Source organism: Procambarus clarkii, chromosome 42 (assembly GCF_040958095.1).
Source record: "Procambarus clarkii isolate CNS0578487 chromosome 42, FALCON_Pclarkii_2.0, whole genome shotgun sequence".
Classification (NCBI taxonomy): Eukaryota; Metazoa; Arthropoda; class Malacostraca; order Decapoda; family Cambaridae; genus Procambarus; species Procambarus clarkii.
The window spans coordinates 2,204,906-2,218,165 of NC_091191.1; the positions used below are offsets into that span (position 1 = coordinate 2,204,906).

Below are 13,260 nucleotides of genomic sequence, written 5' to 3' on the forward strand. Positions count from 1 at the left end.
TCATATTTATTGGTAATGTTAACATTGTCTCTCTGATGCTGAACACACTACACTAGGAGTGTGTTCCTAATGTGTCGAGGAGTGTGCACTAGGAGTTGAAGTACTATACTAAGAACCATGAAGGACGGGTACTACAGTAGGTTAGAACTCGCCTCAATTATTGTAAATCTTCTCCCGGATATGGGAAGGGTTAACATTGATAGTATAGTTAGTCTAGTTCATTTATTATGCACCCCATACCCATCCTGTGGGCGGTAGTGATAGGGTTACAGAAGCACATAAGGGGCTCAGGGACTGAACCCCACAATTAATTTGGCTAAGCAAGTTACAATCTTAAGCTAGTTAAAAAAAATTCAATGCACATCGTTACATAAGAAATCTCTATCTCTCCCGTTTATTAAAACCAATAACTCTGCGAGCCACAACACTTTACTTTCTTCAACAAAATGAAGGACTCTGCTGTTTGCCAGAGTCGACTTCTTCCAGGCAAAGTACTAAGATCAACTTCTTCCAGGCAAAGTACTAAGATCAACTTCTTCCAGGCAAAGTACTAAGATCAACTTCTTCCAGGCAAAGTACTAAGATCAACTTCTTCCAGGCAAAGTACTAAGATCAACTTCTTCCAGGCAAAGTACTAAGATCAACTTCTTCCAGGCAAAGTACTAAGATCAACTTCTTCCAGGCAAAGTACTAAGATCAACTTCTTCCAGGCAAAGTACTAAGATCAACTTCTTCCAGGCAAAGTACTAAGATCAACTTCTTCCAGGCAAAGTACTAAGAGCAGACAGCGTAGCCGCTCTCCAAACTAAGCAAAGAGCACACTTCCTATAGTCGCTGGAGGCAGCGTGTAGTTGGAGCAGAGGACAACATGTTGACCAGACCACACACTACAGTGTGAAGGGACGACGACATTTCGGTCCGTCCTGGACCATTCTCAAGTCGATTGTGACACAATCAACTTGAGAATGGTCCAGGACGGACCGAAACGTCGTCGTCCTTTCACCTTCTAGTGTGTGGTCTTGTCAACATACTTCAGCCACGTTATTGTGACTCATCGTCTGCAAAGAACAACAAGTCAGGTTAGCTGTAATACATCAGGGACTTGTGAACAAGGCGACGTAATGTGCAGTGAACAGAGAAGGGGGGGGGGGGGGAGGTTGAACCATCTTGTGTGGCTGGCCTGCCTCGTCTCTCATTGCCCCGTTAACATACAGTATTCCTGGCCAAGGTATATCAAAGGTTAATGTTACAATAATTGTTATTTGTAATTCCAAGTGTGAGATAAAGGTTATTACGTAACACACAATATCAATAATACAAATCTAATTTTATCAGGATTGTATTAGTGGTAACGGCTGAAGACAGCCGTTACCACTGGTCGACAGCCGTTACCACTGGACGACAGCCGTTACCACTGGACGACAGCCATTACCACTGGACGACAGCTGTTACCACTGGTCGACAGCTGTTGCCACTGGTCGACAGCTGTTGCCACTGGTCGACAGCTGTTACCACTGGATGACAGCTGTTACCACTGGTCGACAGCTGTTACCACTGATCGACAGCTGTTACCACTGATCGACAGCTGTTACCACTGGACGACAGCTGTTACCACTGGTCGACAGCTGTTACCACTGGATGACAGCTGTTACCACTGGTCGACAGCTGTTACCACTGGTCGACAGCTGTTACCACTGATCGACAGCTGTTACCACTGGACGACAGCTGTTACCACTGGACGACAGCTGTTACCACTGGACGACAGCTGTTACCACTGGTCAACAGCTGTTACCACTGGTCGACAGCCGTTACCACTGGACGACAGCTGTTACCACTGGACGACAGCCGTTACCACTGGACGACAGCCGTTACCACTGGACGACAGCTGTTACCACTGGACGACAGCCGTTACCACTGGACGACAGCCGTTACCACTGGACGACAGCCGTTACCACTGGACGACAGCCGTTACCACTGGACGACAGCCGTTACCACTGGTCGACAGCCGTTACCACTGGTCGACAGCCGTTACCACTGGTCGACAGCCGTTACCACTGGTCGACAGCCATTACCACTGGTCGACAGCCATTACCACTGGTCGACAGCCGTTACCACTGGTCGACAGCCATTACCACTAGTCTACCAAGGTATAAAGAAGAGTGCTCCAGCCGAGGAGAAAGCTTCAAGTACAGAACGGTTCTGGGATAATACAACATACTGTATTTACTAACCATTATTTATCAATAGTTTGCTAAATTTAACAGATTTCTCCGAAAAGAAGTCTGAGAGTTCAAGAGTATAAAAGCAAGGTCCTGGCCCTGACTCAATCTCCTTAAGCTGGAATCTTGGCCTTAAAAACAAAGCAAAATAAGAATATATAGTTTTCTTCACATGTGAGGTATCCACGCAGACAGCCTTCGTAGTACAAGTCACCTCAACAGCACATTTATACACATGTTTCTCGCAAGCCTCACTCAGAGCTTGACCATTTCTGCCACCTTTTATTACAAGATATCTCTTGATAATTTACGTAGTAAAGACACATATATTTGCCAGTAGTCGCGCGTCCGTGAAACGTGAAGCATGGACGTGAAGCACGGACGTGGAGCTTGAACGTGGAGCTTGGACGTGAAGCACGGAAGTGGAGCTTGGACGTGAAGCACGGACGTGAAGCACGGACGTGAAGCGTCAACACACTACCAGGAAGCGCTACTCGGTAGTATGCTATATCCGGTGTCACGCTTCTCCATACTATCGCTATATATCCGATTTTCTGTTGCATTAAATGTATAGATGACGACGCAAGTGGGTGGTCGTGGCGAGCCGGCGACGCGCTGTGGTGGAGGCGGCGAGGGCCAAGGACACGGCCCAGCAGCGGCTGCCCTACGGTAGCGCCCTCACTACACGGTGGGGTCGTTCCCGGAGAGGATGTCCTCCTGGGCCGCCACCTCGTCGAAGGTGTCGGCAGAGTTGTTCGCCAGGTACTGATCAGTGAGGATGTCGTCGTTCTCATCGTTCTGGTCTATCGGGGGGCACTGGATACACCTGTGGGGGCATGAGGGCATCACTGGAAGATTAAAGCGCCTTGGGGTGGCCTATTGGACGGGGAGAGGGGTTGCATGGCAGGATAATATAGTTATGGATGACCCTACATGGACTTGAGGGAATCAGTGGTATACTGGTATACTTTTTCGGGGACGAAAAGCATGGTAGAGAAAAACACTTGCAGGTTGATATCATATAAAAGTTGTCTTATAAGGCCCACACCAACCAGATAGCATCAGCTGCATAAGAAAGGTTGGCCGGTATAAGAACTGCAGTTAGAAATCTGACTAAGGAACCATTCAAGACCTTGTGTACCACACATGCCAGACAATTTTTAAATATGCGGCGCTAGTGTAGTCCATTTCTCGTTAGACATAAAACAAAGCTGTGGAAAGTTGAGAGGTGTGCCACCAGACTCGCTGAAGAACTGAGAGGTGTGCCACCAGACTCGCTGAAGAACTGAGAGGCAAGTTATGAGGAAGGGAACTAGCAGGGGAAAGCGCCTGTTGTTTTAGATTTAGCTATTTAGAACGAAATGTCCATGTAGCACGGGCTATGGTGAGCCCGTAAACAGGGAAAGCGCCAAGCCAATACGACTATATAGCACTTGGAATGGGTCAGGATAAAGATTTGGGATGGGACGGGGGGATGGAATGGTGCCCAGCCACTTGGATAGTCGGGGGACTGAACGCCGACCTGTATGAAGCGAGACCGTTGTTCTACCGTCCAGCCCAAGTGGTAGGAGGAATTAAACCTCACGTCTCAGGAATATAGAAGAGTCAGGGAAGATATGATTGCCATGTGGCAACAGACAGAACAAACACAAACCATTTGTGATGGGGGGGGGGGAGGGAACATAAACACTGGGACACACGTGGCAAGTTGCCATATAAACCAGTGACATTTGTAAATAAATAACTTTGAGAGCCAGAACAAAGATGCACTAAGAAGCTTCACGTGTTGACGTGACAGCTCACAAGGCTCAAGAACAAGTGGACTGAAGGCCGAGACACAGGACCAAACACACTCAAGGTCACTCTCCATAAGCATAATTAGCTTAGCACTTTGTGTGTGTTGAAGATTTGATGTTTTACAAGTTGTTAGTATCTGGCCTTCCTTGGCCCAGGTATCATTTTCACTGTTAAACTTTCTCTGTATTTTGCACACACCACCTCGTGTAAATGTGGACGTGTACTCACCTATTTGTGCTTGCGGGGGTTGAGCTCTGGCTCTTTGGTCCCGTCTCTCAACTGCCAATCAACTGGTGTACAGGTTCCTGAGGCTATTGGGCTCTATCGTATCTACACTTGAATACACGTGTGTGTATGCGTGCATGCTAACGCGCGTCACTGAATATATGTATATGTATGTAGTGAGAGATGCAGGAGGAGAGAGGTGGGGGCGTGACTGACCTGCTCTCGTTGACGCCATAGTTGATGCAGGGGCTGCCCACACACTCGCAGCACCCGTCGAAGAACCAGCGGTAGGCGGAGGCTCCCGTGGTCTTGCACAACTCCTTACACTTGCTGCCGGACACACACTGGGCCCAGTAGAGCACTGTGCAGTTCACCGTCACCTGCTCCACCTGGGCGGTGTCCTGCGGGTGGGTCACTGCCCGCACCCCCAACACACACCACCAAGAAATACATCGTTAAAAGAACGCATAACGATAGGTAAACACAAAGGTTAAAAGAGTGTCAACCAGCGGGAGTGTCTGGAGGAGTTCCAAGCTCACTCTCCAGCAAGGTCCGGAGAGTCCCCTAGTTTGTACGGAATAGTTTACGGCAAAATCAAAATTGGACACTTAATTGGACATAACTAGTGAAGGAGTATGAGTAACCTACGTTCAAAATATAATGTAACAGACGGGTCTTGAATAATTCGAGATCAAAAGGTGGCATATAGACATGTAGTGGCCACTAGAGATAGTGGCCCGAGGGTAAATTCTGGTAAACTCGCAGACATGTAGAAACAGGATGGCAGTTAGAGAACATCTGTCATATTTTCAATATCTTTGGAAATGTGCAGAGCTAAGGTAAAATATTTAGCGCAATGGTGAAGCGAAATAAATGACCCTTATGTATCGAGGTTCCTGTCTACCGCTTCTCCCTGTCTACTGGTCCCCCCTGTCTACTGGTCCCCCCTGTCTACTGGTCCCCCTGTCTACTGGTCCTCCCTGTCTACTGGTCCCCCCCTGTCTACTGGACCCCCCCTGTCTACCAGTCCTCCCGTCCCCCCTGTCTACTGATCCCCTCCTGTCTACCAGCCCCCCCCTGTCTACCGCCTCCCAACTCACCCAGCTTGTATTTGCTCTTGTCGAGAGTGGTGGTGTCGATGGCGGAGAGGGCCACGTCGATAGGGAAGGTCATGGTGGTCCAGCGGAGGAGAGGGTCCTTCTCCACCGCCAGGGCCTGGAAGAGCTGCTGGAAGGGTTCCGACAGGTCCCCGACCTGGGAGTCAGTCTTGTCCAACACCTGACTCCTGGGTTCACACATGCCTGCAACACCTTCACACATCAGCTGGGCGCTGGCAGACTGACAAAAACTGACAGATACAGTCACGTGTTTGGGTACGCGTGTATAACTGGAATGATAAATTGTTATATAATAAATATATGGGGTCATTTCGTCGACTTTCCGTACTCGTCGAGGCCACTAGAGAGATAGTGGTCTTGAGGTAAATTCAGACAATTAGGAAACATTGCTTACAAAACATTTTATAAATATAAATGACTTTAAATAAATGTTTTGATCTGTTAATCAGGAAGAATGAATGACATTGCCAGACCATATTGTGTGTGTGTGTGTGTGTGTGTGTGTGTGTGTGTGTGTGTGTGTGTGGGGTGGGGGGAGGGGGGCCAGTGCTTTATACTCTAACATGCCCCACATCCCAACATGCCCCACACCGCAACATGCCCCACACCCCAACATGCCCCACACCACAACATGCCCCACATCCCAACATGCCCCACATCCCAATATGCCCTCATAACTCAAATCTGCCTCAGATTCTATAGCATACCACCCATACTCTAGTATACTTCTGGGACTTCTTGCATGTTTGCAGTCAAATATTCCTCAAGTATTTATTTATTTATATACAAGAAGGTACATTGGGTTTGAGAGAATACATAGCATAGTATTTACAATCTTGTAAAGCCACTAGTACGCGCAGCGTTTCGGGCAGGTCCTTAATCTAACAGATAATTTTAAGTAGGTAAATTCTAGCAGAATTAATAAAATGATAAAGATACATTGCAAGAAAAAATGAGATGAGAGAGATTAGTAAGTATATTAAAGCACATTGGTATATTAGAGCTCTGATTGATTACATTGACAGCTTGATTGGTAATTTAAACAAGATTAATAGACACCATACAACAGATCACTCGAGCAGAGTACTCGAGAATACCTACCGTACTCCAGTATACCTACCGTACTCCAGTATACCTACCGTACTCCAGCATAACTCCAGTATTTCAACATATCCTCAAGACTCCGGAATACCCTTAGTTGCTGAGCATATCAGTACTCCAGCATACACAAGTACCAGTTCATAATATACAAGCACATCCCCCAGTTCTCAAACATACCCCCCCCCCTCCTTCCCAGTACTCCAGCTCATCCCAGGTTATGAAGGAGACGGTGAAGTGTGTGGACATAGGCAGGGACACACACTCGAACACTATATCTTGGATTGTTGTAAAATTGAGCCTTTTAGAGATAAATCTAAGCTCACTCTGTATGATATGGCAACCTATCTTATGACCATGGATAAATTACCTGAAATCCTTGCACTGTATCCACATTTTGCTTCCAGTAGATGAACGACATATGAGATTCAGAAACAAGTAGTGTATTGTGAGGAGTAATAATAAACAGAAGCTCCCCTATGACTCTGTAATATCCCCATTGGCCAAACTATTATGTATTAACGACAAGACCTACCATTAATGTATGATGACTTACTGTAAATATATAGCTCTTGTAATAGCACTTTCTCTGTAACTAGCTGACATTGTATCTATAAGGAGTGAAGGATTGAAGAAATTGTTTATGTAATAATCTAAGATGAGGTCTGATAAAGACCTTTTGTGCCCTCTGTAAAGCTTTTGCGCTACCGCTCACAGGATGAGTATGGGGTGCACAATAAACTAGCCACCTTCGGCGGCAACAATGAAGGAGACGGTGGGAGGCCGTCTCCCGTCACCTACGGGAGTCGGTCTCCCGTCACCTACGGGAGTCGGTCTCCCGTCTGACCTAGACCCACTGACCTTGACAGGAGCAGCACTCGGTGAAGAGGTAGCCCAGGCACTTGGCACAGTCGCGGCAACAGGTGCAGTTGTTGCCGGGGGAGTTGGTGAGGTCACACTTGCAGGCCTGGGTCAACATGCACTTGCTCACCATGCTGGCACACACCACCTCGTTGCACGCCACGGCCGCCTCCACGCCCACCAGCGTCGCCACCACCACGCACGCCCACACGCCCGTCGCCCACCGCATCTGTGGGCAGTGTCAAGTGTCAAGGGTGGGCAGGGAGGGAGGGGGGTGAGGGAGTGGGCAGGGGGTGTAACTCCGGTAATTGAAAGCAAGGTAATGGACATTTTAGGTTATGTCACCAAGATTTGTTCATTCAGACGTAATTTGTAAGCGGACAGGTTGACGTGTGGAGGATGACTTGAGGTTCACCTCCACCACCATCAAGGTTTAGGACCATAATGGTACAAGAGTCACCATGCAGGCGCCTCACCACGCCAGCCTCACCAGTACCTCACCTCCTCACCATGCAGGCGCCTCACCACGCCAGCCTCACCAGTACCTCACCTCCTCACCATGCAGGCGCCTCACCACGCCAGCCTCACCAGTACCTCACCTCCTCACCATTGACCAACTGACGTACTCTCACTACTATAGTGAGCACAGTTGCTATAGCTCTAACTCAACATTTGTCATGCTTTAGTGATATTTAAAATTTTCAATATATCGCCAAAATCGAAAATGGAATGTAAAAAGTGTAATAATTATCTTGAAGAGTTAGACATTTATTTACAAGTCACGTGTTTGAGGTGTGGCGGACATCCTTAAGTGTTGGGGCAGGGAGGGTGTGTTGGGGCAGGGAGGGTGTGTTGGGGCAGGGAGGGTGTTGGGGCAGGGAGGGTGTGTTGGGGCAGGGAGGGTGTTGGGGCAGGGAGGGTGTGTTGGGGCAGGGAGGGTGTTGGGGCAGGGAGGGTGTTGGGGCAGGGAGGGTGTGTTGGGGCAGGGAGGGTGTGTTGGGGCAGGGAGGGTGTGTTGGGGCAGGGAGGGTGTGTTGGGGCAGGGAGGGTGTGTTGGGGCAGGGAGGGTGTTGGGGCAGGGAGGGTGTGTTGGGGCAGGGAGGGTGTTGGGGCAGGGAGGGTGTGTTGGGGCAGGGAGGGTGTTGGGGCAGGGAGGGTGTGTTGGGGCAGGGAGTGTGTTGGGGCAGGGAGGGTGTTGGGGCAGGGAGGGTGTGTTGGGGCAGGGAGGGTGTGTTGGGGCAGGGAGGGTGTTGGGGCAGGGAGGGTGTTGGGGCAGGGAGGGTGTTGGGGCAGGGAGGGTGTGTTGGGGCAGGGAGTGTGTTAGGGCAGGGAGGGTGTTGGGGCAGGGAGGGTGTTGGGGCAGGGAGGGTGTGTTGGGGCAGGGAGGGTGTGTTGGGGCAGGGAGGGTGTGTTGGGGCAGGGAGGGTGTTGGGGCAGGGAGGGTGTTGGGGCAGGGAGGGTGTTGGGGCAGGGAGGGTGTGTTGGGGCAGGGAGGGTGTTGGGGCAGGGAGGGTGTGTTGGGGCAGGGAGTGTGTTGGGGCAGGGAGGGTGTTGGGGCAGGGAGGGTGTTGGGGCAGGGAGGGTGTTGGGGCAGGGAGTGTGTTGGGGCAGGGAGTGTGTTGGGGCAGGGAGGGTGTTGGGGCAGGGAGTGTGTTGGGGCAGGGAGGGTGTTGGGGCAGGGAGGGTGTGTTGGGGCAGGGAGGGTGTTGGGGCAGGGAGGGTGTGTTGGGGCAGGGAGGGTGTTGGGGCAGGGAGGGTGTTGGGGCAGGGAGGGTGTGTTGGGGCAGGGAGTGTGTTGGGGCAGGGAGGGTGTTGGGGCAGGGAGGGTGTTGGGGCAGGGAGGGTGTGTTGGGGCAGGGAGTGTGTTGGGGCAGGGAGGGTGTTGGGGCAGGGAGGGTGTTGGGGCAGGGAGGGTGTGTTGGGGCAGGGAGTGTGTTGGGGCAGGGAGGGTGTTGGGGCAGGGAGGGTGTGTTGGGGCAGGGAGGGTGTGTTGGGGCAGGGAGGGTGTTGGGGCAGGGAGGGTGTGTTGGGGCAGGGAGGGTGTTGGGGCAGGGAGGGTGTTGGGGCAGGGAGGGTGTTGGGGCAGGGAGTGTGTTGGGGCAGGGAGTGTGTTGGGGCAGGGAGTGTGTTGGGGCAGGGAGGGTGTTGGGGCAGGGAGTGTGTTGGGGCAGGGAGGGTGTTGGGGCAGGGAGGGTGTGTTGGGGCAGGGAGGGTGTTGGGGCAGGGAGGGTGTTGGGGAAGGGAGGGTGTGTTGGGGCAGGGAGTGTGTTGGGGCAGGGAGGGTGTTGGGGCAGGGAGGGTGTTGGGGCAGGGAGGGTGTGTTGGGGCAGGGAGTGTGTTGGGGCAGGGAGGGTGTTGGGGCAGGGAGGGTGTTGGGGCAGGGAGGGTATTGGGGCAGGGAGTGTGTTGGGGCAGGGAGGGTGTTGGGGAGGACGGTGGTGAGGGAAGTGTTGGGGCAGGGAGGGTGTGTTGGGGCAGGGAGGGTGTGTTGGGGCAGGGAGGGTGTTGGGGCAGGGAGGGTGTTGGGGCAGGGAGGGTGTGTTGGGGCAGGGAGGGTGTGTTGGGGCAGGGAGGGTGTGTTGGGGCAGGGAGGGTGTGTTGGGGCAGGGAGGGTGTGTTGGGGCAGGGAGGGTGTGTTGGGGCAGGGAGGGTGTTGGGGCAGGGAGGGTGTGTTGGGGCAGGGAGGGTGTGTTGGGGCAGGGAGGGTGTGTTGGGGCAGGGAGGGTGTGTTGGGGCAGGGAGGGTGTGTTGGGGCAGGGAGGGTGTGTTGGGGCAGGGAGGGTGTGTTGGGGCAGGGAGGGTGTTGGGGCAGGGAGGGTGTGTTGGGGCAGGGAGGGTGTGTTGGGGCAGGGAGGGTGTTGGGGCAGGGAGGGTGTTGGGGCAGGGAGGGTGTTGGGGCAGGGAGGGTGTTGGGGAGGATGGTGGTGAGGGGAGTGTTGGGGCAGGGAGGGTGTTGGGGCAGGGAGGGTGTTGGGGAGGACGGTGGCGAGGGGAGTGTTGGGGCAGGGAGGGTGTTGGGGCAGGGAGGGTGTTGGGGAGGACGGTGGCGAGGGGAGTGTTGGGGCAGGGAGGGTGTTGGGGCAGGGAGGGTGTTGGGGAGGACGGTGGCGAGGGGAGTGTTGGGGCAGGGAGGGTGTTGGGGCAGGGAGGGAGTGTTGGGGCAGGGAGGGAGTGTTGGGGCAGGGAGGGAGTGTTGGGGCAGGGAGGGAGTGTTGGGGCAGGGAGGGTGGTGAGGGGAGTGTTGGGGCAGGGAGGGTGTTGGGGCAGGGAGGGTGTTGGGGAGGACGGTGGCGAGGGGAGTGTTGGGGCAGGGAGGGTGTTGGGGCAGGGAGGGTGTTGGGGAGGACGGTGGCGAGGGGAGTGTTGGGGCAGGGAGGGTGTTGGGGCAGGGAGGGAGTGTTGGGGCAGGGAGGGTGTTGGGGAGGATGGTGGTGAGGGGAGTGTTGGGGCAGGGAGGGTGTTGGGGAGGACGGTGGCGAGGGGAGTGTTGGGGCAGGGAGGGTGTTGGGGCAGGGAGGGAGTGTTGGGGCAGGGAGGGTGTTGGGGAGGATGGTGGTGAGGGAAGTGTTGGGGCAGGGAGGGTGTTGGGGCAGGGAGGGTGTTGGGGAGGACGGTGGCGAGGGGAGTGTTGGGGCAGGGAGGGTGTTGGGGCAGGGAGGGTGTTGGGGAGGACGGTGGCGAGGGGAGTGTTGGGGCAGGGAGGGTGTTGGGGCAGGGAGGGTGTTGGGGAGGACGGTGGCGGGGGGAGTGTTGGGGCAGGGAGGGTGTTGGGGAGGACGGTGGCGAGGGGAGTGTTGGGGCAGGGAGGGTGTTGGGGCAGGGAGGGTGTTGGGGAGGACGGTGGCGAGGGGAGTGTTGGGGCAGGGAGGGTGTTGGGGAGGACGGTGGCGAGGGGAGTGTTGGGGCAGGGAGGGTGTTGGGGCAGGGAGGGTGTTGGGGAGGACGGTGGCGAGGGGAGTGTTGGGGCAGGGAGGGTGTTGGGGAGGACGGTGGCGAGGGGAGTGTTGGGGCAGGGAGGGTGTTGGGGAGGATGGTGGTGAGGGGAGTGTTGGGGCAGGGAGGGAGTGCTGGGGAGGACGGTGGTGAGGGGAGTGTTGGGGCAGGGAGGGTGTTGGGGAGGACGGTGGTGAGGGGAGTGTTGGGGCAGGGAGGGAGTGTTGGGGCAGGGAGGGTGTTGGGGAGGACGGTGGCTAGGGGAGTGTTGGGGCAGGGAGGGAGTGCTGGGGAGGATGGTGGCGAGGGGAGTGTTGGGGCAGGGAGGGAGTGTTGGGGAGGATGGTGGTGAGGGAAGTGTTCGGGCAGGGAGGGTGTTGGGGAGGACAGTGGCGAGGGGAGTGTTGGGGCAGGGAGGGAGTGTTGGGGAGGATGGTGGTGAGGGAAGTGTTGGGGCAGGGAGGGAGTGCTGGGGCAGGGAGGGAGTGTTGGGGCAGGGAGGGAGTGTTGGGGCAGGGAGGGAGTGTTGGGGCAGGGAGAGAAGTGTTGGAGAGAAAGGTGGGGTTTCCCTGGGATAATATCTCACACTGGAGTCGGCCATTACAGACAAATTGTCTTGCAATGAATCTAATTAGTGTTGAGCACTAATCTGCTACACCAACAGAACCAGAAGACGGCGCTAGAGGGAAGGAAGCTCCCCCATCTAGCAGGAAGGAGGAGCATAGGTATCTTACAGACCTAAACATTGAGTGTAGAGAAAGGTGTAGTCATGGCAGCTTAGGAACGTGTTGGTCTCCTTACCTTGGTCAACGTGGGTGTAGGGGCGGTCAGGGCAGGTCAGTAGGAGCTGTGAGACACTTGCCAGAGCAGGGAGCGGGCAGGAGGAGGGTGTAGGGGCAGCAGCAGCAGGAGGTTAACACAGTGAGACAGCCACTTGAGGGACGTATGCAGGTCCGCCTCTCACCACCACAGGTGAGCCAAGGTTTGGCAGGTCCGCCGCTCCTTCCTCTCCCTACCACCTTACTTTTTCTATTATTGTTTAATAATTTCTAACGTTTGTGGCAAAAATTACAATTTATTTTGCTAATTACTTATTGGAATGTCTACATGAGCATAAAGCAGGGCTCAAAATATATAAACAACGAGCATTTGTCATTGAAAAATCAACAACTCACCGTCATGGCAATACTTCGAGACCAGCGACCAATCACATCGTTTCTTGCTATGCCCAGTGACGTCACTAGTGACCAATCACAGCACCTCTTGCCTTGCTTAGTGACGTCACCAACTCATTGACATGTAAGTGGAATTCCGCGGCAGATTGATGAGTGCTGGAGGGAGAGTGGGAGACCCCCCCCCCCTCACCTGCCCGTCCTCTTAAGGTCTCCCTACATCAAGAAAGCGTCGTACTAAGGTACCCTCACACCCCCACCGGTACTCCCGGACGCATACAATTTATTTATTTATTTATTTATTTATTAATTTATATATATACAAGAAGGTACACTGGGATTGTGAGGATACATAATATAGTAAATACAATCTTGTAAAGCCACTAGTACGCGCAGCGTTTCGGGCAGGTCCTTAATCTAAGAACATTTTAAGTAGGTAAATACTTGCAAAATTTATAAAAAATGATAACAGTTACAAGGCAAGAATTAAATAAAGGATGAGAAAAAATTGTAGGTATATTAAAGCACATAGGTAACTCAGATTGATGGCCATGACAGCTTGAATGGTAGTTGACAAACATTGGTAGGCACAATACAGCATATGGCTAGCACATAAAAGAAGACAGCAATGAACACAATGATAAGGTTGTTTGGGTTAAATACATAAAAATTGGGAGATTGGGTAATATTAGATACAGATCAAATTTAAAGCTCAGGGTAGGAAACTACGAAGATGAAATTAGGTACTTTTTGGTTTTGCTTTTAAATGAGGCAAAAGTTTGACAGCTTTTCAATTCACTTGGGAGTGAGTTCCATAGACTGGGTCCCTTAATTTGC

The 13,260-nt window shown here is 53.0% G+C and overlaps 1 protein-coding gene across 1 annotated transcript; it reads right to left on the bottom strand.

Annotated features, from left to right (window-relative positions):
- Positions 1–208: 208 nt before the first annotated feature.
- LOC123770352 (twisted gastrulation protein homolog 1-A) lies at positions 209–12,240 on the bottom strand. Its single transcript, XM_045762176.2, has 5 exons — positions 12,053–12,240; positions 7,319–7,547; positions 5,342–5,542; positions 4,458–4,656; positions 209–3,045 (listed from the first exon to the last, which is right to left on the bottom strand). Exons 2-5 carry the CDS (start codon positions 7,545–7,547, stop codon positions 2,901–2,903), a joined length of 774 nt encoding a protein of 257 aa, XP_045618132.1. The 5' UTR covers positions 12,053–12,240; the 3' UTR covers positions 209–2,900.
- Positions 12,241–13,260: the final 1,020 nt, after the last annotated feature.

Coding starts and splice junctions, on each gene's coding strand:
- LOC123770352 (XM_045762176.2), bottom strand. CDS start 7,547: ATGCGGTGGGCGACGGGCGTGTGGGCGTGCGTGGTGGTGGCGACGCTG. Junction 5,543..7,318: donor CGAGTGCTGCTCCTGTCAAG/GTCAGTGGGTCT, acceptor AAGGTGTTGCAG/GCATGTGTGAACCCAGGAGT. Junction 3,046..4,457: donor TATGGCGTCAACGAGAGCAG/GTCAGTCACGCC, acceptor ATGCCCCCACAG/GTGTATCCAGTGCCCCCCGA.